At 43.2% G+C, this 22,500-nt stretch overlaps 1 protein-coding gene across 2 annotated transcripts in view; it reads left to right on the forward strand.

Moving 5' to 3' along the window:
• mpp7a (MAGUK p55 scaffold protein 7a) overlaps positions 1-22,500 on the forward strand; it is a 127,181-nt gene that overhangs the window by 67,448 nt on the left and 37,233 nt on the right. For both annotated transcript variants that reach the window (XM_053639309.1, XM_053639310.1), the window contains exons 7-11: positions 12,514-12,595; positions 14,851-14,936; positions 15,037-15,111; positions 15,326-15,522; positions 17,769-17,830. In XM_053639309.1, the coding sequence (XP_053495284.1) occupies positions 12,514-12,595; positions 14,851-14,936; positions 15,037-15,111; positions 15,326-15,522; positions 17,769-17,830 (502 nt within the window). The remainder of the gene's footprint in view (positions 1-12,513; positions 12,596-14,850; positions 14,937-15,036; positions 15,112-15,325; positions 15,523-17,768; positions 17,831-22,500) is intronic.

Genomic DNA, 22,500 nt, shown 5'->3' on the forward strand with positions numbered 1-22,500 from the left:
TCTGATTGGTCGAGCCATGTTGTACTAATGTGTCGGATTTTAAGACGATAAAAAAGCTGTAGTTTTTCTAGGTCTATAGCGTACCCTATTCGTTACCTGTCGGGTTGCTTTAGCCAACGACGCTTACTGTTGATGGGCTGTTTTGCATGGCTAAAGATTTGTTTACTGTGAATTGTTGACTGCATGCTGGATTTTTGTCGTAGTATTATTGTTGCTGTTTATACTAGAGTAATAATCCAATCGGCGGCCTGCGTCATTAGGAATTTATCACCGGTAAGAGGGTTTTACTTCGCTTCACGTCGCGCATACGAACAGCCCTGCGCTTGATGAAATCTCCGTTAGATGCACCCTTGAGTGGTTTATTGCTATCGTAAACATCGCGATCCACGTCACGCACTCTGTAATTAGAATATAACGTATAAAGGGTACAACAGACTCGGAGAAGATCCAGCATCTGTCTGTCTGTTTATCTGTCTGTCTGTGTGTATATAAAATATATATATGACAAAGAACTGAAGAGAAAATGAGGCAGTTGGGACAAAATGGATACTAATAATAATAATAATAAATTTTTTATATTAAAAGATGTGATTACAGCACTGTTGAATTCTTGAATCTGAATGGTCAAAGTAATTTAATTAGCTGTAATTTAAGCGATAGGCTTGTATTAATTCCGTCATCGTTGTTTCCATAGTAACGGCTCGTTCACGGGGACTTGTACGGCAGGCGCTCTACGTGAACGGATTTTTTTTTTTTTTTTCGAAAACCGTACATAATCGTTGATATGGTGAAGGTTTTCCGTGGGGAGACGTTATTTAACATTTATGGAAGGAGTCTCCAGTGTCAGTAGTTTCCGACGTCTTAGAGGAGGACAAGACGAGTTTCTTGGTAGCGTTTGTCTTATGAAATTAATCGAGAGAGTGAAAAGTGAGGGCTGGTATCGGAGCGACCGTTTATAGCCGCTATACCGTAAGCGAGAGCAGGGACTAACTCGTCTCGTTGACGTTCCGCAGCATTCAATTGAACGGTTAAAAACGAGACGACGTTTCTTCACAAATGGAAAAATCGCAGTTGTTGATAAATTGTCGCGGCGTAAAAGAAACAACACACTTGCTGTCGTCCGAAGACGTTTGCAGCGGTTGCAGTAAGTCTGCCTTCTTCAGATCCTTCACTGATTATTTAGCTCGAATAGCTCGCCCTGTCACGTTTTAATCTCTTACATATCATCATAACCCTCGACCCTAATACCGAGCCGTAATCATTAATATCCTGCCGGTGCGCCATCTCATCTCTGCAGAGTTCTTTCCAAGCGCTCATCATTCGCCCAGCCTGCCGTGTAATGATTGTATAAACGAGCCATTTGTTAGATCAATGCCACATGGGGAGATTTGCAGTTTGGGTTGTGTGCATTGTGAGTGAAGCTTCCATCTTCCAGAAATCATGTTTTCATTTTAAAAACACGGCCCAGTTGCCAGGAGAAAAGGTATGCAAGAGCAGTGATTAGACATCGTGCTTAAATTTGCAAGGAGCTCTCTGGTCGTCTGCCGTAAATGTCGGTGCGGAAATATTTTCTTGTTTCTGCTATGTAAAGCCTTGGTATTTTAAAGTAAACTTTTAAAGATCACTAAATAATGAATCAAATCTGAGTAAGTAGCTAGTTTAATGAGTAGGGCTTTAAGTTTTCCTTATGTAAAACTTTAAAACCGTGGCAGTGAGTCCAGTTCTTAAAAACCCTAACTTGGACCCTCCTGTTCTTTCTCATTTTCGCCCTATCTCCAACATTTCCAAAATACGCGAAAGTACTGTCGGCTCCCGGCTTCAATCTTTCCTTGCTCAAAATAATCTCTTTGACCCCTTTCAATCTGACTTTCTTCTTCTCCGTAGTACCGAAACTGCCCTCGTAAGGGTCGTCAGTGACCTATTACTCTCCAGTGACTCCGGTTCTCTTTCTGTTCTTCTCTTACTCGAACTTGGTTCCACGTTTGTTACTGTCTATCATGGCTGACTTCTCTCCCGCCTCTCGGATATTGGTGTCACGGGTGCTGCTCTTTCGCGGCTTACTTGATTTCTCTATCTAGACAGTTTTACATTTCTATGCAGGACTCTCCGTCGCTTACCGTATCTCTGAAATTAGGTGTCCCTCAGGGATCGGTTCTTGGACCTCTACTATTCATTATATATGGCTTCATATACATGGCTTCAGTTACCACTGTTCACCACTGTATGACCTTCAAATCTATACAGCTTGTAGACCTGCTCCCGCTCTCCAGACCGGTCCGCTCTCAGCGTGTGTAAATGAAATAAAAGGATGGTTTAACTCCAACTTTTCAAAACTGAGATCATTTTTATTGGAACACCAACACTTGCTAAAAATATCCTTTATGACCTTACTTGTGACATCGATGGTACTCATTAACCCATCTAGTACTGTAAAAAAAATTTAGGCATCATCTTTGATCCGTCCCTCTCCTTTCAAGCTCCGAATCTTTCAAGAATCCGCTAATTCCATTGCTCGGTTTTAATATATTCAAAACTCTGCCGCTGGACTTCTTATACATACCAAGCGCTCAGCTCACATTATTACATTAAATATAAAGTAATCCTGCTTACATTCAAATCACTTATTATTATTATTATTATTATTATTATTATGTAACATTACTTACTGCAATAAGTACCTTTAACAACCCCTAAACCAATTAATACGTCATTTAGAAAGTAATTAAAAATTAATTAACCATATCAGTATTAAGTAATGCATTCCACCAATTCTGGATGGTGATTGGTCAGGTGGTGTTGATGAATTTTCTATACCAGCAGCTCTGACGGTAGTGCAGCTGCAAATCACAGGTTTATATTAATGTGCTCGTTCTAATACGCTATTTTTTCCGTAGTAACAGGGACTTGTTACTGAGAAACCACAAAGTTACAGCTTTACACAGCAGTGACACTGGATACTCCTTCCGTTAATGTTAAATAAAGATCGCCTTATAGAAAACTTCACCAACGATTGTAGATGTAAGGAAAACGATAAAGGTCGACCTGCAATAATCGCAGCACATTATTAAACGCACGTATTATCTGCGTTTTAAAGTTAAGCTGTGTTAAAGGAACCCATGTGGTTCCTTAATTCTAATTTAATTTGATGTACCGGTGTCGAATTCTGCACCGAACCTTGCCTTCAGGTCACCTCTTCATAAGGTTTCCAAGAACGGTACGCTAAATCCTCGTCAAGCAATTACGTATAACGTCACAGAGCATCGAATTCCTTCGGCAGCCGACGGTCCCGATTCAGGTGAAATCCGTGCAGTGTTAGCGGATCACGTTTCAACGGAGACACGACAGCCAGAACAAGAATTATGACTTCAGCCCAAAAAAAAAAAGAAGTGGTTTTGAGCTAAAATGTCATTCTGAAACCGCGAGTAGACTTGAGACGTTCTGAAACGTAATGCTTCACATTGTTCTAATTTCCCTCCGAGACCATTTGTTGATGACACTAAGCTTTGTTAAAGGCTGCTCGCGATTATTTCTGCAGACTGCGTGTGTAACTCCACACTTTAATACATGACGTGTTGGTTAATAGATTGAATGCCGTGTAATAGGTTCATAATAGTTTGACATGGGAAATGAAAGGTCGTGGTTGTACGTGGGTTGTATGTCATGTGGGTTTCAAATTAGTGTGAAATCAAAACTCACTGTTAAAGCTGGTCTTACCTTCAGGTTATAGATCTCGAAATGGAGCAATTCTGCGTAAATCTCAAGTTCTTTTGAATTGAATTTGAATGAGTATTTTGTGTTGTGTTTTTTTTTTTTTTTTTTTTTTTTTACCATACCATATTTTTCAAAGGAATCTGCAAGTTTTTGAACACACGTCATCTTCTGAAATGGATGAATGGAGGCAGAAATTAGATTACAGCGAGAGACAGGAGCACACGTGTTAGTGTTTTTCCAAGATAGAGCCGTCCACTGAATGTTGAAATATCATTAGTCTGACAGCTCGACTCGGGTGTCTGGATCCCCGTCTTGCACACAAAGAGAACCTGCACTGAACGCTTGAGTGAATTTCCCCTAAATCCAGAAACACCTGAAAGGTTACGACACAAAACTTGGTTCAGATTTACTTCTTTCTATGCAGGTTATTTCAAAACAAATCCCAGTTTTAGTTCTGAGTTTGTTTTACATCACTGAATTATATTGTTGCTGTAAGGGAACAGTATGGCCCCCCTTTGGCCCTTCAGTCAAGTCACCAGCTTCCAAGACCATGCTGAGCCTCAAGTCTTTTTACCCCTTCAAGGCCATGTTGAGCCTCAAGTCATTTACCCCTTCAAGGCCATGTTGAGTCTCAAGTCTTTTTACCCCCTGAGCCTCAAGACTTTTGTACCCCTTCAAGGCCATGTTGAGTCTCAAGTCTTTTTACCCCCTGAGTCTCAAGTCTTTTTACCCCCTGAGTCTCAAGTCTTTTTACCCCTTCAAGGCCATGTTGAGCCTCAAGTCTTTTTACCCCCTGAGTCTCAAGTCTTTTTACCCCGAGTCTCAAGTCTTTTTACCCCTTGAGTCTCAAGTCTTCTTACCCCCTGAGCCTCAAGACTTTTGTACCGCTTCAAGGCCATGTTGAGCCTCAAGTCTTTTTACCCCTTCAAGGACATGTTGAGTCTCAAGTCTTTTTACCCCTTGAGTCTCAAGTCATTTACCCCTTCAAGCCCATGTTGAGTCTCAAATCACATACCCTCCAGTCTAAGACATCTCCAGACACCCTCGCTCCAGTCCAAATTGACTCTCAATTCTGACACTCAAGTCCAAATAGAGTCTCGAGTCAAAGTTGAATCCTTGGTAACTTACTTTCAAGTCCGAGTCGAGTCTTATGTCATTATTCCTCAAGTTCAAGTCATCTTGAGACACCCGATTCCAAGTCAAGTCTTAAGTCACTTATTCTCCAGTCCACGTTAAGTTTATGTTCATGTTTACACTGAAACATGGTGTAAACATGGTGACTGAAACTAGGGTGTGGTGACCTAGTTTCAGTCACCATGTTCACACCATGTTTCAGTATGCTTGTTCCTGTTTATTCTTGGATTAAAAACTGAAATTCACATGCTTTACATTTAAATATGGAGTTTTAATGTTTCCCTGTTTGTTTGTTTTTTTGATGTACAGGTGTCAACATTTCCAGTAGTAGTATCAGTAGTTTTGCTCTTGTAAAATGAGCAGATGGACTTCACTGCCTTTTCTTTTTGTGCTTCAACTGCTGCATTTCCTTTAGCATTAAAGCCACTGCAGTTTTTCTGCGCTCTCCACTCGTGATTACTGTCCTTTTTACGGTGAAAGGACCCGCTTTTTTTATTGCACATCAAATCGCCTTGCACAGAAAATCATGCACACCAAATCATAAGCTTTTTTGCCATTATTTAAAAAAAAAAAAAAAAAACTGCATATGCCAAGTCTTTATTGTTCTCCGTAAGGTCTCATATGCCTCAAAAGCTCAAGTTATAGACTTAAATCCAATCTAATCCACAGTTTTCACGACTTGCTCTATTATGCAGTTTGTCGAATGGCATGAACATTACGGCGGTCTGCTTGGTTGGGCTTTTTAAATGTCATTGATCACTCGAATGAAAGGCTCAGATCTCGCCATCATTTCCTGATTATTCCTTCCTTCCTCCTCCCAACCTGGAATTCCCAGCTCTCCATTTCCGTGATCTCTCGTATAACGTTACAGGCAATTTAGGTGGTACTAGAGCACACACACACACACACACACACACACACACACACACACCTATACACTGAGCTCTTTGTGTAGTGAAGTGTGTGGTTGTCCTGTGAAGCCGGTCCCTGCTGTCGTTACAGGAATAAGAGCTGACATGTGAAAGTGCTGTTTTCTTGGTCAGGTAATTGCAATGATAACAGACTTAACAAACACTTAAAGTCTGCTATACAACAGATGGGCCTTTTTGGTGAAACTGCTGATAATTTATTTATACACACACACACACACACACACACACACTATCTAGTATATGCTGACAGTATAAAGCAACAGGCAGTCGCACCATATGCAGTTCCACAACATATGTTACAGTTCATTCAGAGGACACACGGACAGACGTACTCGCAGACCCGTCTGTGGCTCGGAGGAAACACTGTTAAGTATGTTTTCACAGTGAGCACATAATGAGGGTGTCTGGCCTTATAGGCCGTATTACAGGAGACATGAGAGATGAAATGGAGCGTTTTATCCCAGACCCCTGCTTCCGTCTTCTTCTCGTTCCTATTCATTCTCTTCCGCTTAGGGCTCATTCTCAGTTTCAGCACTCATGACAAGCAGTTTTCTTTTATTTAACATAATGTCTGGTAATGATGAAGCCATCGGACTAAAGGGTTAAAGGCGAGAGAGTGTGTGTGTGTGTGTGTGTGTGTGTGTGTGTGTGTGTGTGTCTGGTGGTATTATGAGCACTGATTTATCTGACGTAACCAAGGACACAACAAAAGATAGATTTACTTTTTTTTTTTTTTTTTTTTTTTTTAAAATCGTTGCAACTGCTCCGCTTTTGTTGTTCTTTTATATGAAGCGCTTCTCTCTGTTACCCCAAGACGTACACATCGAGTCATTTATTCTCAGAGCCGTGTCCAGCGTTACTTAACCCCAAATCCGCGTCGAGTCTCAAGTCATTTACCCTTAAGTCCATGTTGAGTCTCGTTTCTTAACCTCCGAACCACATCGAGGCTCGAACGATTAATCATCAAGTCTCACGTTACTTATCCTTGCGTTCATGTTGAGTTTCAGGTCATTTAACCTCCAGTCACTTATTCTCAAGTCCATGTTAAGTCTTGTTACTTCTCCTCCAGTCCAGATAGAGTCTCAAGTTAGTTATCCTCATATTATTCTCCAGATAATACACTCGGGTTAACGTTCTTAAAAGTCCACAGTGAATTTCTAGCTGCTATTCTCAAGGCCACGCCGGGTCTCGGTTCACTTACTCTCAAGTCCAGATCGAGTCTCATGACTTTAACCTGATTCACAACACTTATTGCGGCAGGTCCTCGTAGAGTGTAGCTCCACTTACAGTCAAGTCCACGTTGCGTCTCAGATCGCTTGCGCTCAGTTCCATGTGACGTGTCGAGACAATTCATCTCGCTGTAAACCCATGGATATATCTGCTGTGGATACAGGATTAATAATTCTCAAAGAATTTTCTGCTATCTTACTAATACCAGTAGGTAATGCCAGGTTCGGGATTATTTATTTATTTATTTATTTATTTATTTATAAATAAAATTTATGTCAGCTTGTGTTTTGCGTGTGCGAGGCCATCGGTTCAGGCTGATAGGGCGGCTCACGCTCCCCGCCTCTGCGCTCCATGCAGATTAAGCGTTCTGGTTTTGGCAGCCGCTGCAATAACAGTCATAAGCATTTATGTGTTGGCGTGCGTGCATATGGCCCTGATCACCACTGCAACTGGCCGCTGAGGATCGCCTTACTGATGAGTAATTTGGGCCGCCATGGCCTCTGATTCAGCCTCATTTTCTCCTTCGCTCTCCAGCACCCATTCTGTTTCAGTGCTTTCTCTTTATTCTTCCTCCCCCCCTCTCCCTCTCTCTGTAGAGTTGCTAGTTATCCGTTTGCATTCTGCCCCCCCCCCCGACAAAAAAAGGCCCGATGTTTGTTTGTGCCAACGCGGAACAGTTCCATCCGCATCAACTTTTGTTTTTTTTATGTGCATCAGCACTTATATGTGCGTGTGTACGAGTTTGTGATGGTTAAATGGCACCCTGCATGACTGCTTTGGTTAGTTAGCCTAGTGTAGTGTAGCATAGCACGCTCATCAGCGCCTGTGATTGGAGGCCATCCATCATGTCTGAGGCAGCGTGGCGGTTAGGGACTAGACGCCGCTGCTCGGCCTTGAGTGCACTCGACACGCTCATAAACTTGTTAACAGATTAAAGGTGCGGTGAGGTGAGTTGCGAGCTCTACTCGTGTCCCGTTCGGGACTCGGCTGTTAATCATGGCGATGATTCCGAAGCGTGGCCTTGGGACGAACGCTGAATTTAGAGGCTGTATACGTTTCACTTCGGAGTTTTAATACTGCAGCTAGCTTTCACCCAAATGACTGATTATACCTTATAGATTATAGAGCTGTATTTTTTTTTCATCTATTTATTATTCCTGAACCCAAAGCTGTTACACAGTTCATATTTGAATGCTATGTATCATACAGTATATAAACACCATTTGTCCTATTTTTATTAAAATTGCAGGTTTTATTTTACTTCTAAGTTTATTGAGGTTTGTATTAAACCTATATAGTTCAAGTCACCGCTCTTGTATAATTATAATATCAAGTTCAATTTTATTTGTGTAGCGCTTTGTACAATAGACCTTGTCTCAAAGCAGCTTTACAGAAATATATAAACACGGTATAGAGATTTTAAGGGTGCGAATTTATCCCTATTGAGCGAGACGGTGGCGAGGAAAAACTCCCTGAGATGTTAAGAGGAAGAAACCTTGAGAGGAACCGGACTCGGAAGGGAACCCGTCCTCATCTGGGTCACAACGGATAGTGTGAAAAAGTTCATTATGGATTTGTTTGGCCTTAGAAGCAGCCGTAGTCCCAGCAGTCTGGAATTAGAGAGCCTGGTGATACCTGGAGTAGATGAGGGCTCCATCCAGGGGTAGGGCATCCGAAACGGATCAGGCGGGTCCGGAGAGCAGAAAGGATCAGGTAATTTTCTGTAATATGGGTCAGACGTGCATCTTGCCGCGTCGGATTAATAGCTCAGAGAAACGTTAAACACAGCTTTGAAAGATAAAGAGAAATGATGGATAAAAATGAGTAGTAAACATCGGACTTGCTGTGTTATACTGCATGGCTGGCTAGGCGAGTTAGTGTACCGTTGGGGCACGTCTCAATCAGATCCTTAGCTCCCTAGTTGGTGAATCAGTATACGAGTTGGGGCACTAGTAGGGACCCTGGCGCTCACGACACGCATGGAGACACCGCTGACTCAATGTCCAGCGACGTTTCTGAGTATGTTTTTTGCAGTGCATTCTGGGATTTTATAGGGAGCCACCATAACAGTACACTGGAAGGAGTTTGCGATCGAGACAGCCCTTTGAAATGGCCGAGTCCCCAATCAGCGCCATGATTACTGAAGTAGGGAGCTGATCGAGACGCGCCCTGAGACGGCGGGGTGTGTTCGGTTTGCTTAATTAGGTGCGAGCTGTTAACGTTACGTCTCGAGTTCCGTAATCACTTGTTTAGGAATAACGATTTAAACAAGAGCCCTTATTTCTCTAGCCGTCAGTTGCTCGAATTTAGGATCAAATTTGAAATAATTGCGTAATCATTATCAACCGTTATCTATTTATTAGCTTCTTTCTCCGTTAAATGAATTGAGTTAGTTTAGGATTGTAAAGGTTTGGTTACCCAGGTGTAGAGATGCTTTTATTCAGGAAAATATTTCGCTTTAAATATGTTTTTAGTTATATGTTGTTTAGATTATTGTTGTACCACCTTGAGATGTTCATTGAGAGCTCTATTATGAGGGGATAAATGCCTTATTCTTCCTCTTCTTCCTCTTCCTCTTCCTCTTCTTCCTCTTCCTATTCTTCCTCTCTTATTCTTCCTCTTCTTATTCTTCCTCTTATTCTTCTTCTTCTTCTTCTTCCTCTTCTTCTTCTTCCTCTTCTTCTTCTTCCTCTTCTTCTTCTTCTTCCTCCTCTTCCTCCTCTTCTTCCTCTTCCTCTTCTTCCTCTTCTTCCTCTTCCTCTTCTTATTCTTCCTCTTCTTCCTCTTCTTCTTCTTCCTCTTCCTCTTCTTATTCTTCTTCTTCCTCTTCCTCTTCTTCATCTTCCTCTTCTTCTTCTTCCTCTTCTTCTTCTTCCTCTTCTTCTTCCTCTTCTTATTCATCCTCTTCCTCTTCTTCTTCATCCTCTTCTTATTCATCCTCTTCCTCTTCTTCCTCCTCTTTTTCCTCTCCTTCTTCTTCCTCTTCTTCCTCCTCTTCCTCCTCTTCTTCTTCTGCCTCTTCTTATTCTTCTTCTTCCTCCTCTTCTTCTTCTTCTTAGTAGTAGTCTATTATTTCAAGTATTCCTTAAAACGTTACACATTTCCTTTGACTCGATCATAAAATCAGTCAGAGGCAGACGTGACCCTCGCTAACCCGCTTGGCATCCGCACGTGCTCATGTCTGAGTTTGGGAAGTTTCTTCGTCCCGTTTCTGTAGTTTTCCTCTCTTTATTTGAGTTTTTGTGAAGTGTTTTTTTTTTTATGTTTTTTATTTTAGGTTATTTTTTTATCCTCATTGCTAGGGTATTGATGTGTGTGATGGACGTGTTTTGAGGCTCCGGCTCACTGGATCTCAACAGTAAGACGAGGACGCAGAGGAAAAACTCCATCCTGCTAACATTTCCAACTTTAATGTTATTAGAAATGGATTGGAAATGTTTAGGTATATATTACACTTTATTTAAAGTGCTTTCATTTTCAGGGTTGAGCTTTCTCTCCACGTGAAACAGATGTGTGTGTGTGTGTGTGTGTGTGTGTGTGTGCACTGTGACAGCTGGCCAGCTAGTACACCAGCTCCCACTCAACTGGGGATGGCGCTGATCCGATACCCAGGCTCGATATCGGGTCGATACGACAAAATAAAAAACTCGCGTATAGGAGAACAGAATCCGAACTTGCTCCACTCCCGTAACAAACGGGTGGAAATGTTTTATTTTATTATTTTTTTGGCGGAACTGTAAATGTTTATACATGGTGGCTTGATTGTAGTTTTTGTTAAGATTTATTTTCATTATGCTTTTATTACATTTGCTCTGTATGTGAAAGATGTGGTTTTGGTAAGTCGAGTTTTTAGGTGTTTTTAGTTTTGGTTTTTTTTGGGTTTTTTCCCTCCAGATTTTTTTTTTAACTGTTTATTTTAAACTGAAGCACTTAAAGCTTTAATCGGGTATTTGAGAAATGGTTTGGTACCATCACTGTAAGTAACATTCAGCTCTTTAAATTGTTTTAACTCTTCTGTTCACGTGTACACACAGATCCTGCCATTTCCACCGTGTGCAAACGGGTAGAACCGGGCCGTTTTTAGTCGTTTCCCGACATTATTTTAAACACTCGGATATAGTGCATTCGGGGCGCTTTTACTATTTACTTCTTCGCTCTCCTCAGCAGTCTGTTTGTTTTTTCCTTCCACTCGCTCTGCTTTTCTTCATCTCTGTTTAATGATGACTTCACCGATGCCGGCTGACGGTCCTGTCACCTCTCGAGGCTACCGACCAGTCGCCGTCATTCCACCGAAGACCTTCGGGGCATCTAATTGGCCCATTTATTTGATTAGGACGAACCGTTCAGAGACATCAAGCAGGCTGCGCTTTCCATCAGAGAGGCAGCGTTTAACTCCTTGCGAAGGACCTTGAGGAAATGCACTTATCCTCATCAAAATGACATTACAAAATCATTAGAGGCAGCGCACCAAAACAGTGATGTCAGCTGGCTGGTGATATAGTGCAGAAACCCTGAGTGAGTGAGTGAGTGTGTGTGTGTGTGTGTGTGTGTGTGTGTGTGTGTGTGTGTGTGTGTGTGTGTGTGTGTGTGTGTGTGTGTGTGTGTGTGTGTGTGTGTGTGTGTGTGTGTGTGTGTGTGTGTGTGTGTGTGTGTGTGTGTGTGTGTGTGTGGCTACAATACAGACAATATTGTTTTAATCAGAAACCTGCTATTGAATTGCAGTCATCCTCTATATGACCGACTCACGAATTCACGCACGAACACACACGGCTCTTTGCGACCATAGCAACCTCGTCCTGTGTCCTGGACTCTTGCAGAAAAGACTGATTTGATGATTTTGACGTATTGAAGGACAGAAAGAATGATGATAAGCTCCTGTATCTAGATGAGCTGTGTTAGTGCTCTGATTGTCTGGTATTTCTGTAAGGAATAAGACACTTTGGGACGGTTTCGAGTCGCAGTTTCCACCTCTGTGTTGATTATTTTCCTATACTAGCATCTCCCAACATGTTTTATTCCTTTGATACTACAGCAATCTGCCAGCGATTCCAATTATTATTTTTTATTCGTCAAATAAGGACACGTTATACGTTTTATCTGTTTATAGTTACGTTTAACGCTGTGGGACATCTGAGAGTTCCTGTTGCGAGCTGCCGTTGTAGAAAAATTCATTAATCCCTTCTGACCGATCAGATTTGGGAATTCTAGAGTGGTGTTATATAATATAAACCAATTTAAAATGTAGTTGAGACGTAATCTCACCGCGATTTAAGAAGGGTTGAAGTCAGTTTTAAACTGCGATTGGATTAAAAACAGTTGGCAGTCTGGCAACCCTGATTTGCTTGTAAAAGTGTGTACATCTGAAATATGTGTAGAATTAAAATATGTAATGGCGACCTACAGGAGGTGTGAGACGGACGGCAGTTTTACGTCGGAAAGGTTGGTTTGTTAACGGACACTTTCATCATTTCACATGTTTTATTCACGGCACTGTGTGTTTGAACAGGGGGCCACCATTAAAAAAGACGAAAAAAACGGAGCCATCACAATCGCTCGCATCATGAAGGGCGGAGCAGCAGACAGAAGTGGTGAGTTGTAGCTGCTTATACTGACTCCATTAACTAATCTCATGTTTATCACTGTAGGGCAGTGGTTAGATAATCGTGCTCTGTACAACAGAATCACGGGTATTCACTGACTGGTTCTGCATTTACAGAAATCTGGGTTTTTTTACCACGCCTGTGTGACAGTCGCCTTGTCCCAGTCATCTAGTAACCTTCTCCCAGTTCACCTTCTCCCAGTCGCCTAGTCTCCTTCTCCCAGTTCTCCTTCTCCCAGTCACCTAGTCTCCTTCTCCCAGTTCACCTTCTCCCAGTCGCCTAGTCTCCTTCTCCCAGTTCACCTTCTCCCAGTCACCTAGTCTCCTTCTCCCAGTCACCTAGTCTCCTTCTCCCAGTTCACCTTCTCCCAGTCACCTAGTCTCCTTCTCCTAGTTCTCCTTCTCCCAGTCGCCTAGTCTCCTTCTCCCAGTTCACCTTCTCCCAGTCACCTAGTCTCCTTCTCCCAGTCACCTAGTCTCCTTCTCCCAGTTCTCCTTCTCCCAGTCGCCTAGTCTCCTTCTCCCAGTTCACCTTCTCCCAGTCACCTAGTCTCCTTCTCCTAGTTCTCCTTCTCCCAGTCGCCTAGTCTCCTTCTCCCAGTTCACCTTCTCCCAGTCACCTAGTCTCCTTCTCCCAGTCACCTAGTCTCCTTCTCCCAGTTCACCTTCTCCCAGTCGCCTAGTCTCCTTCTCCCAGTTCACCTTCTCCCAGTCACCTAGTCTCCTTCTCCCAGTCACCTAGTCTCCTTCTCCCAGTTCACCTTCTCCCAGTCACCTAGTCTCCTTCTCCTAGTTCTCCTTCTCCCAGTCGCCTAGTCTCCTTCTCCTAGTTCTCCTTCTCCCAGTCGCCTAGTCTCCTTCTCCCAGTTCACCTTCTCCCAGTCACCTAGTCTCCTTCTCCTAGTTCTCCTTCTCCCAGTCGCCTAGTCTCCTTCTCCCAGTTCACCTTCTCCCAGTCACCTAGTTCTCCTTCTCCCAGTCGCCTAGTCTCCTTCTCCTAGTTCACCTTCTCCCAGTCGCCTAGTCTCCTTCTCCCAGTCACCTAGTCTCCTTCTCCTAGTTCACCTTCTCCCAGTCGCCTAGTCTCCTTCTCCTAGTTCACCTTCTCCCAGTCACCTAGTCTCCTTCTCCCAGTTCACCTTCTCCCAGTCGCCTAGTCTCCTTCTCCCAGTTCACCTTCTTTGTCTTTGTCCAGTCTGTTTTTTACTCCCTCCTGTGCGAGTGTTGTCTTCACCCACTTGCATTTTCCCAGTTGCCTTCGCCCAGCCCCCTTCTCCAAGTCGGCTTTTCCCAGGTCCAGTCTCCTTGTTCTGGTCATCTTGGTGTGAGCCCCTTGGTCCAGTAAGCTCTGCCTATTTGCCCCTGCCCAGTCTCCATGGTCCAGGCTCTTTTGTCCAGCCTGCATCACCCAGTTGCTTTTGCCCAGTCTTCTTCACCTTTGCCCAGTATTCTTTGCATTTGTCCAGTTTCCTCAGCCCAGTCTCTTCTGCTTACACTCTTCTGCACAGTCTCCTTTCCCCAGTCTCCTCCACCCAGTCTTCACTAGCAGGTCTCCTCCAGCAGGTCTCCTCTGCCCAGTCTCCTTTGATCACTTTCCTTTGATCACTTGCCTTCGCTGAGTCTCCTTTGCCCAGTCTCCTCCACCTGACCTCCAACAGCAGGTTTTCTTTGCCCAGTCTCCTCCACCTGACCTCCTCCAGCAGGTCTCCTTTGCCCAGTCTCCTCCACCTGACCTCCTCCAGCAGGTCTTCTTTGCCCAGTCTCCTCCACCTGACCTCCTCCAGCAGGTCTTCTTTGCCCAGTCTCCTCCACCTGACCTCCTCCAGCAGGTCTTCTTTGCCCAGTCTCCTTCATCTTGTCGCCTTTGATGAATAGCCTTTTGTGCAGGCACCTTCATCATTTTATTTTTGTCATAGAAATAAGGTTATTGCTTAACATTTCTTACATTTTGTTCACCAAATCAACTCTGGAGTGCAGCTTCCACACTAGAAGAGAGACGTACAGCTTCCGTTCTTAGGACAGTAGGAGTATTCAAGACAAAGAAGTAGATAAGACACAATCCTCCTGATCTTGCAATATGTTATCAAAAGCTGAATATTAGATCAGCCGAAGTGGACCAAATTCTAACATGTTTATATAGTGTTCAATTGTTTACACACGGTATTGTGTTCATAGCTTCGCTCTCCTTTCTTGGTGTTTTTAAACAAATATATATTTTTACCCATTTTGCTTTCTCGTCTGCAGGCCTGATCCACGTGGGAGACGAGCTGAAGGAGGTCAATGGCATCCCAGTGGAGGGAAAGAGACCAGAGGACATCATTCAGCTTCTGGTATGTTAGAATATATGTGTGTGTGTATGCTGTGTGAGCTGAATTGATTATGGGTTATTGATGTTGATTGTGAGATAATGCTTTTTGGTTTGATCTTCAGTCCCAGTCCGAGGGTGCCATTACTTTTAAAGTGGTACCAGGTCCAGAGACAGAGGGTCCAGCCAGTGAGCCCAAGGTAACTCACAGCACCACAGTGAACACGCCTGGACATACACACTGTCAATTCTTATAAGTGTGTTTACATGCAGATCCATAATCTGATTCTCTTTCTCTCTGTTTCGCTCTCTCGCACTCTCTCTCTCTCTCGCTCACTTTCTTTCTCACTCTCTCTTGCTCTCTCTCTCGCTTACTCTCTCTTACTTTCTCTCTGTCTCTCTCTCTCTCTCTAGACGTACGTGAAGGCTCTGTTTGATTACGACCCGGAGGAGGACAAGGCGATTCCATGTAAGGAGGCAGGTATGGCCTTCAAGAAGGGTGATGTGCTGCGAGTCATGTCTCAGGAGGATGCTACATGGTGGCAGGCCAAAATCGAGGGCGGCACCAACCCTCGCGCCGGACTCATCCCCTCCAAGCAGTTCCAGGAGAGGTGAGTGCACATCTGTCCATCAGTGACCTCACTCTCCGTGTTTCACTCAGTGCAGTGTCCCAAACCACACCATGTTCACTACCTATTGCACTTTGGAGTATGTAGAGCGGAGGGCATCCTTTCAGGAGACTATAATCTCTACATGCCTTCCTCCCTTTCATTCCTTTTTATTCATTCTCTTCATTCCCTTTTCTTTCCTCTTTTCCTTTTTTCCTTCTATTTCCTTTTCTTGTCTTTTCCCCCATGTTTCCATTCTTTTCCACCTTTCCCCGTCATCCTTCTTTCTTTCTTCTTCTTTCATTCCCTTTCTTTCATTGCTTAAATAATGGATTTTTTAAAGGAAAAATTATCATTTTTTTCCCCATTTTAATTCTCGATTTATTTCTTCATTAATTTCTTCCATTTTTGTTCTTTTTCTTTTTTTCTTTTTTTCTTGCTTTATTTCCTTCATTCTTTCTTTCCTTCCCCTAATCTATATCTTTTCTTTTTCTCCCTCCAGTATTTTTTGCTACTCTTAACTTTCCATTCCTCCCTTTTTTTTTCTTATCGCTCTTGATTTCTTGTCATCCCTCATGTTCTTGTTCTTTCTTTTATTATCCTTTCTTTCTCTCTCTCTCTCTCTCTCTCTCTCCTAGTTCAGCTTACAGCATTTTTGGATTTTTAATATTTAACATTGCTTTATTTCTTTCCCTTAACTTTCCCTTCTTTCTTTTTCTTTCTTACTTTATTTCTTTCCCTTAACTTTCCCTTCTTTCTTTTTCTTTCTTACTTTCTTTCTTTCCCTTAACTTTCCCTTCTTTCTTTTTCTTTCTTTCCCTTAACTTTCCCTTCTTTCTTTTTCTTTCTTTCCCTTAACTTTCCCTTCTTTCTTTCTTTCCCTTAACTTTCCCTTCTTTCTTTTTCTTTCTTTCCCTTAACTTTCCCTTCTTTCTTTCTTTCTTTCTTTCTTTCTTTCTTTCTTTCCCTTAACTGTCCCTTCTTTTTTTCTTTCTTTCCCTTAACTTCCCCTTCTTTCTTTTTCTTTCTTACTTTCTTTCTTTCCCTTAACTTTCCCTTCTTTCTTTCTTACCCTTAACTTTCCCTTCTTCCTTTTTCTTTCTTTCTTTCTTTCTTTCTTTCTTTCCCTTGACTTTCTTTTTCTTTCTTTCCTTCTTTCCCTTAACTGTCCCTTCTTTCTTTTTCTTTCTTTCCCTTAACTTTCCCTTCTTTCTTTCTTTCTTTCTTTCCCTTAACGGTCCCTTCTTTCTTTCTTTCTTTCTTTCTTTCTTTCTTTCTTTGTAAGAGAATTCATTAATATGCATTTGTTTGCAGTAGAGTATCGTTTGTTTTGACTCTACAGGAACAAGCGGTCAGTTATGAAAACAGAGGCCGCAGACCCCCAGAACAAAATAATCTATTAGATACTTTTCTACTTTACAGTATTGTAAAACAAGTGTAAAAGATTCAAATACGGCAGTATGAGTGCACGCGCGCTCACACACACACACACACACACACACACACACACACACACACACACACGGACATGTTTATTACTTTACTGTGTGACAGGTGAGAGGGGATGCTTCCTCCATCACTAGATAGCTGATGTGTTTGTATTTTCTACATGAACGGACAGTGTCTCTCTCTCTCTCTCTCTCTCTCTCTCTCTCTCTCTTTTTTCTCCTTCTGTCTCTCATGTGAGGGTTCGTCCTCTCGGCCAAAATACTTTGGATTTCCGCGGCTGTCTGGCCCGGGATGAGTAATGACAGAAAATGATAGCACTGGTTTGATCCACTTTGGATGCTCTGTGCATGGAAAAATCACACATCAGGGCTTCTCTGTACAAAGTGGACCTCTAGCATGCACGTGTGTGTGTGTGTGTGTGTGTGTGTGTGTGCGCACGCGTGCACGTGTGTGTCCGTTGTAGAAAACCGAGCAACCACTTAGCACTGTTCATGAGAAAAATGAAATTTCTTGTAAGAAAGGAAACCTGTGAAGGATCTCAAATCCAGTATCCGTGCGATTGTACTGGACGTGCAGGCGTGTGGTGTACGGAGTAAAACCCTGTCATGCCGTTACAGGAAAATAATCAACAACAGGGTGGCGTGACGAAGCGGCGTTCCAGTCATCACCACACGGCTGATTATTTTCCTGTAACCACAACGTCCAGAGCTCTGACACTGGAGACTCCTTCCATTAAACGTCATCATATCACAGACTCCACTCGTTTATCAGTCTCTCTGTCTCTCCTTCTCGTCCGTCAGGAGGTTCGCTCTCCAACAGCCGACGGCCAACACCCAGCCTCAGAAGGTCTCTCGGAAACCATGTGAGTGTACCATCACACACACACACACACTTTATCAACAACACTTAACCACTTATTTATGGCCGTAAACACGATTTCAGAGGAGACGTCTCGTCGCCGTGTTCGTAAACAAGGCGTTTGATGTAACTTGATACATTTTAGTTGGGTTTCGGTTTCGGTGAACATTTAATCCTGATCATTTGGCTCTGGATTTGAGACGGTAAAAGGTTGTTGGAGAAAATGTCGATGTTTAAAGAGGTTTTACTGTGCACACGGGCACCTGCGTTTGTTTATTAGTCTTGTGCTGCGCGTTTCTCATGCCGAGCACATGGCAGCACTTAGTGTTCGCCATGACACACGTATATACTCTCTCTCTCTCTCTCTCTCTCTCTCTCTCTCTACATGCTTCTGACATGCATCCAGACACGCACACTCCCGAAGCTGCCATGAGCTTGGCCCGCTTTCCATACCTCCACCTTCGGATTTTTTTCTTATTTTTTTTTTCTTCTTGATTCTTCCATCTCACGCTCCAGACGACAGCCCTGAGAAAAAGCTGACACGGCTGCCATCGAGGCGTTGGGATTGATGAGTTTTCCAGGACCACCCCGAGGTGCGATCGAGAGCGCTGTCATCTTCACGTCGTCATGAGTTCGTTTGAAAACCGCACGCGCGCAGCTAATACCGTTTAATATTTTTATATAGCGGGGCAGGACGCGAGCCAGGCATCCGAGCCGAGCAGCCGAAGGTCAAAGAGCGACCGCTAGACAGGATGTCAATCAATCACTAAGCCCCGCCTAACTTTATTTAACAAATTTATTTGTTTGTTTTTTTTTTGAAAAAGAGATGACGTGACGGTCCTTGACTCACGTTTAACCCCAACGCACTCTTCTTCACTAACAGGAAGTGCTTGATTTTGTTGATACCACAGCGCGTCTTACTGGATTCTCGACTTTTTTGCGATTTTTAAAAATTTTTTTAAAGGAGGTGATCATTTAATATTTATGGAAGGAGTCTAACGTAAAGCTTATGGAAAACATTACACCCCCGCCCCATGATTTTCTGTGATTTGACTTTGCCGTGACTTTCGGGTTTGAGAATTGTGGGTAAAATTTAAAAAAAAAAACCAAAAAAAAAAAAACCAAGGGTTTAAAAAATGCCAGCTCTGTACAATTTAGTTTAATTTTGCGATACTGATCACACGTTCATGTCTCCTCATTATTATTATTATTATTATTATTATTATTATTTTATCTGACCCTGTTTGAGTTTTCTCTCACTTAAGCTTCATTCTCGGTCATTTTCTTTCCCTTCCTCTCTTCGCCTTCTCCTCTTTATCTCTGCGCCCTGAGTGCCAGAGAAGCTGTTTTCGTTTTAGCCTGTCATCTCTCCGCGCGGGCCGACCGCAGCCTCATGTGTGAAACACGTCGGTCGTTAAAGCGCTTGGGCTTTGAGTTCCACTCTCTCGCCGACACTCCGGTGTAAATGCTAGGACGGGAAGTAGCTATCGTTAGTGCTCGTTATCGCCGTTTATCTCGTCCTGTGATTCTCTGTGACAGTTGTTTAGACTGAGCTGTCCCTGTTCTGGGCAGTGTGTGTGTGTGTGTGTGTGTGTGTGTGTGTGTGTGAGATAGGGAGAGAGAGAGAAAGGAAAGATGTGGGCTATATGTAGAGTTTTTTGATTTGAGCTTATTTTGTGGAATTGGGAACACATGACTGTGAGGAAGCGTTTTAAAGTGGCTCCAAATGTTCCCCTGTCATTGAAACGATTCAGCCAGTACACACACACACACACACACACACACACACACACGCATCACAATTTCACCTAAAATCTTTTGAATCTCCTCCTTGCTCTTATTCCACGTCGTTCTTCTCGTCTCGCGTGTGTTTTTGTTCGTTATTAATGGAGTATGTGTAGAGGATGTACTAAGCGTGACCGCGAACGAGACTCACCCGAACACCGCGTTTAGACTGGGATTAGTGTTTATTTACAGTTTTCAACCGAGTCTTGAAGAATTCTCAGGGGTCATGAGCGTCACCCTAACAACCATGATTTGGTTGATGACTAACTTTGAATTAAGTTCGCTGGCGGACTTGGCATCGATTGCGTCGGAGATAAATCGTAAAGCGTGTTTAACTCGTACGTAGCCCCGCCCCCGAATCAGCTTCATTGCAAAGATTTTTTCGTTTTTGAGGATCCTAAAAACCAATCTGTCTATCTGGAATTAATATCGAGGGGGGAGGAGTTTATCGTGTAAAAATAGATGGAGGAGGAGGAGTGTAATGCTCCTGTGTATGGATCCAGCGTATGGTAACCTATAGTGGGCGTGGCCTAAACAGAGGCCTAACCCAGGATTCGGTTACATCCCTAGCACGGATATGTGAATAAGTGTGCGTGTTGTATTTTAATGTCCTTATATGGAAAACGTCTTGTTCCCAGTTGCACTGTACAATTCTTTAAACATCGTTATTTATTTGTTGTTGTTATTTTATTTGTTGTTGTTATTTGTACTGCAGCACGCATGAGCGTTTCACCGGACAAGGAAACCTGTAGCACACCACATAGCTCTCGAATCTCTGGGATAGTTTCTGTCTAACGGTAAAAAGTGCGGTCGAGACTTTTTCTTTTTTTACGCCCCGTTTATACACCCTACCCCATATTGGGATTAATTCCACGTCATGGCTGTTGCTCAGCGAGTGTGATCGTGTTGTAAAAGCGCGCCATTATCCAGCGATTGCGCATCATTGCATCGTGAGTCACACACGAGAGCAAGGCGTCGGGACGTAAATGCCCGCTCCTTCACTCTCGCTCTTTATTACAGCCTATAAACGAAATATTAGGCTCGTTGTGTCATGTCTGTGATGTGTCCATGGGAGTTTTATGGTCTTACCCGTGCGGATCCGATCTGCTAAACTGATTCTAAATGCCGTTTTGTCGTATTTATGTAAGATTAGCCGTTTGAATTCTACAAGGTTTACTCACGTAATTAAATTGCGCTTTAATTGCGATTACTCCGTTTAAAAAATAATAATAATCGTCAGCCGTATTAGAGAGCTTAGCGGAAGGTTGTGTGCGTTATAGTTTATGTAAGCTGAGTTTCTTGTCTAATGAACTTCAAAGTGAGAGGGGAAAAAAAGAGAGGCTGGCGATGGAACGTATTATAATGTTGATAATTGAAATAATGATAATTGGGATCCTAAAAATTGTGTTTATTAATATTATTATTATTATTATGATTATTTCGTACTGCCCTGAATAAGCTATTTCACGTAACGGATGTTTACTTGCAGTATGAGCCCACAAGACACGACAGTAACTGAATTTACAGTACGTAAACGTTTACGTACGTTTGAGTCTTGTTACCTGGATGATCCACGACATGACGTGTTTATGTTCTGTGAGAGTTCTTCACGAGTCCCTCGTTTGTCCTGAGCAGTTAAACCGCCCACTGTTCTTCAGAAAAAAATCCTCCAGGTCGTGCACGTTCTTTACTTTTCCAGAATCTTCTGCATATTTGAGCCCTTTCCAACGGCGTCTGTATCCGTCTTTTCACACTGGGGGCGACCGAGGGACTCGTACACGACTATTAGACAAGGTGCGAACGTTCACTGACGCTCAAGAAGGCGACACGATACATTAAGAGACAGGGGGGTGTAAACTTTTAAGCAGGACGATCGATGTAAATTGTCATCCGTGTCGATTTTTTTTTTTGTCCGTTTTTTTTAACGACGGATTTTACACATTGTACATTAGCATTACCGCGCCGGCTCCGCAGCTCCGACTCATCCCGGGAAACTCGGGCGGCACGGAGATTATTTCGTGCTCCTCTTGTGGCCTCGGTCTAAATCCAAACGTTTTCATCAGGAGCTGATAAATGTTCCTTCTGTGACAGTAAAGATCTGTTTCGGATCTCGGAGGCTCCGAAAGTCGTGTGCTGAGCAGGAACGAGCGTATCAGTGTAATGAGAGAAGGCTGTTCTGTAGGTACTCTGAAGAGCAGGGATGAGTGAAAGCCAAACAGGCAATTATGCACTCATTCCTCATATTCTAGTCATAAACGACTGCAGTTTATGGTTTTCCTGTGTGCTGCCAGCGTGCTTAGACTAAATAGCTCTTTGTATAAGTTAGATGTATGGCAGTTAAAGGATTTGGGCGAGTTCCACGCCGATGCGGTGGCGGTCCGGCCGGCTCTTGTTGTGGCCGGCGCGGGCCGCCGGGACCTTCCGAGCCCGATCTCAGGCTCTCTCTTCCTTCTGCTTTCCATCATTACCGTGTCACTCGGAGATCCTTTTCATCACAACAGTAACTGCATACACTGACGCTCGCGTCATGCGCCCTTGAGTTTCGGGGCATGCGAAGGACAACCGTGCGTGTCCTTTTCCAGATCTCGTCATTTGTGTTCAAACACCATTATGCTTAATACTACGCTTTACAGGTGGTGTTATTTAAAAATGAGGGGTTTTTTCCCCCCCTCTACACAGAACAAAAGTCCTGGCTTACAAACCAGATTACTAGCATTTTCTGGAAAGCATTTTTAATAAACTGCGTGCGATTTGATTGACATGGCGGACGACCAGTCACGGACTTTGTCCGGAGTTCATCGGCAAGCACACGATTATCTCGTTGCCGCTGTTTCAGCTACGAGTTTTGTTCCTTTTATACCACACCAATTTGCACGTCCGCCTCACACC

This window comes from Ictalurus furcatus, chromosome 13 (genome assembly GCF_023375685.1).
Source record: "Ictalurus furcatus strain D&B chromosome 13, Billie_1.0, whole genome shotgun sequence".
In the NCBI taxonomy this organism is placed as follows: domain Eukaryota; kingdom Metazoa; phylum Chordata; class Actinopteri; order Siluriformes; family Ictaluridae; genus Ictalurus; species Ictalurus furcatus.